Genomic DNA, 3,083 nt, shown 5'->3' with positions numbered 1-3,083 from the left:
AAGTATGTTTTTTACTCTGAATTGTTCCACAATGTATTTCAGGTGGCTTCTTACGAGTTTGAATTTTATGCTGTGGGCACTGGACAGTCACTAAAAGATTATGTGCAGAATGAACATGAGATCTGAGTGTAGAAAGGTCTCATTGACAGCTGTATAGAACATGAACTGAAATGGAAGCAAATGGAAGTGGAAGAACAAGAGAAGAATGGTCTCTAATAGATAAAAGATGGCAATAGTCTAGGTGAGAGAGGATGGGAGCTTGCGACAGGGCGGGAGGGTGGGGTGGGGTGTGGAGAGGCCAGTTAACCCCTCACCCTGTCCCTCTCTCTCTCTTCCCCTCCATCTCCTTCCCACCGTTGGTCCCATTCCCACCCATCCCATGCCTTTCCATTTCCCCTTCCTCCACTCATTCCGTTCTTCCACCTCCCTTCCTTCCACTCCCTTTATTCCTTCATTTATTTCCACTTTTTTTTCCCTTCAACATCTTCCCTTCTTTTCTGCCCTTGGATTCAACAATACCTTTTAAAGTTGTCTGCCCATTAAGAAAAGCTCTTAGAGTCCCCTTCATATGATATTCATCATTTGTTTCGTAATCTAATGAATCTCCCTCTCTGCTCTCCTTCCATCTCAGCATACACGCCATTGGCCTCACCCGGTGAGGGGTCAGCTCTATTAAGGGTGGGACGTCTGGGTGGCCCAATGTCCAACTGTGTCCAGAGGCTGCCCGGCACTGATTGCACACCCTGTAGCTATTCACTCACCCACCAGTCAACCCCAGATACTTACTGATACTGACTATGGGCAGGGATCGGCACTGTGGGACCACTAGTAAGTGGTAAGATCCAGACCTATGTCTCTAGGAACTTATAATTGAATTATGGAGGAAAAAAAGCATAGGTACATGCAAACTTCATTAACATTGTGATGTATAAATGGCATTTGATAAATGATTGGTTAAAAGCAATTTTTGGAGCCTGGAGGAAGGGAGGGTGGCTTTAGGAGACTTCAGAGAGGAGGGAGGGTGATGGCCATTATTGATCCAGACACTGATTTAGAAATTTTATACATGTCATTCTGTTTAAGCCAAGGAACAATTCTTTATAGGAAGCATTTTTATTCCCACCTTACAGATATAGAAACTGAAACCCAGAGAAATTAAATAACATACTCAAGATCAAAGTGCTGGGAATGAAAGACCTGAAATTTGAGCCAAGGTCTGACTCCAAGCATCTTTCCATCACCGTGTTACATGGAATCATTGGAAGGCAGGTTGTGCCTACTTCTGGATGGCTTTAAATAACTCATGAATGTATAGTCCAGCAGCCAACTTAGAAACTTCCCAAACACGGGCAATTAATCAGCACCTGGTATTACATTCTGCACATGAGGATGCCCATCACCTGTACCTGGACAACTCAGCCCTGAGCCCCTGAGCTGTAAAAGTGCAGGTAGCAACCTCACGCTTCTATGTCTGGTTTATTTTAAGGCATGTGGAGAAGACACCATGCAACCAGAGAACCTCACGTGGGTATCAGAGTTCGTCTTCCTAGGACTCTCTCAGAACCAGGAGCTCCAGCTTTTCCTGTTCCTGGTGTTCCTGTTTGTCTATGTCACTACTGTCATGGGAAACCTCCTCATCATGGTCACAGTGACTTCTGACTCCCGGCTCCACACACCCATGTACTTTTTGCTACGAAACTTGTCTGTCTTAGACCTCTGTTTCTCCTCAGTCACTGCCCCAAAGATGCTGGTGGACTTCCTCTCTGAGAACAAGACCATCTCCTACCAGGGCTGCATGGCCCAGCTCTTCTTCTTCCACTTTCTTGGAGGTGCCATGGTCTTCTTCCTCTCAGTGATGGCCTATGACCGCCTCATTGCCATCTCTCGGCCCCTCCACTATGTCACCATTATGAACACTCAGCTCTGTGTGGGGCTGGTGGTGACTGCTTGGACTGTAGGTTTTGTCCATTCCATTTCCCAGCTGGCTCTGATGCTCCCCCTGCCTTTCTGTGGCCCCAACATTCTGGATAACTTCTACTGTGACGTTCCACAAGTACTGAGTCTTGCCTGCACTGACACCTCCCTCCTGGAGCTCCTCATGATCTTCAACAGTGGGATGCTGGATGTCATCTGGTTCTTTCTCCTCCTGACCTCCTACTTGGTTATCCTGATGATGTTGAGGTCCCACCCAGGGGAGGCCAGGAGGAAGGCAGCATCCACCTGCACCACCCACATCATCGTGGTGTCTATGATCTTCATCCCGAGCATTTACCTCTATGCCCGGCCCTTCACCCCCTTCCCCATGGACAAGGCTGTATCCATCAGCCACACGGTCATGACCCCCATGCTCAACCCCATGATCTACACACTGAGGAACCAGGAAATGCAGGCAGCAGTGAAGAGGTTAGGGAGGTGCTAGCTGGTGTGTAAAAAGCAGTGGCAATGGGTAGGTCACCTCTTTGTCTTTGTTTTCCCGTTTGTAGAGTGAAGAGAGAGCTGCTGTATCTGCTCTGTGGTAGCTTGTGGATGTGTTGTGAGTATGGCAGGAAAAGTGAATGAGTTTTGCGACTAAGCAGTTTATTCAGTTTTTAGGAAAAACATCCTTATTTTTGTTTGTGATGGACAGTGATAACATTCCTGCAAAATAAGAATATTCATATATTCCCTGGAAAGCCACGCTCTGCTTTCCCTTCCTTCCTGGTGGGCGACTTCCTCTGATGGTAAGGATTTTTTTTCCTGTAAGAGAATTTCTGTCTTCTGTATTTTGACTTCTGTTTCCAATACCCACTTTTGGTGTGACTCTGGAGTATTGGAGAGAGCACAGGATTTAGAGTTTTAGGCATAAGGGATCCTTGACGTGTGACCAAATTAGTGACCTTGGATGAACTACGTAATTCTTTTGGCCTCATGGCTTCTTCCTCGCCAAAGTGGTTTAAAATAATATCTGCCACAAATTTCTCACAGGTTTGTTATAAGAATCAAATTTTAAAATTGTGTAAAATCATTGAGTAAACCATATAGAATTTTTTCCAGTGTTTTTTCAATGCTTTTATTTTCTTTTCAAATTTGGAATTATTATAAAT

General features: G+C 45.4%; 1 protein-coding gene across 1 annotated transcript; it reads left to right on the top strand.

The window, feature by feature from the left end:
• The first annotated feature begins 1,504 nt into the window (after nt 1-1,504).
• Nucleotides 1,505-2,419, top strand: LOC119514109 (olfactory receptor 4D2). Its single transcript, XM_037809676.1, has one exon. The coding sequence runs from the start codon at nt 1,505-1,507 to the stop codon at nt 2,417-2,419; it is 915 nt and encodes a 304-aa protein (XP_037665604.1).
• Nucleotides 2,420-3,083: the final 664 nt, after the last annotated feature.

The sequence above is a fragment of the Choloepus didactylus genome, chromosome 18 (genome assembly GCF_015220235.1).
Source record: "Choloepus didactylus isolate mChoDid1 chromosome 18, mChoDid1.pri, whole genome shotgun sequence".
Lineage (NCBI taxonomy): Eukaryota > Metazoa > Chordata > Mammalia > Pilosa > Megalonychidae > Choloepus > Choloepus didactylus.
Note: the sequence above shows the minus strand (reverse complement) of the source record. Positions and strands in the feature narration are given on the sequence as shown.

Bases quoted from the DNA above. Each gene is read 5' to 3' on its own strand.
- LOC119514109 (XM_037809676.1), top strand. From the start codon at position 1,505: ATGCAACCAGAGAACCTCACGTGGGTATCAGAGTTCGTCTTCCTAGGA.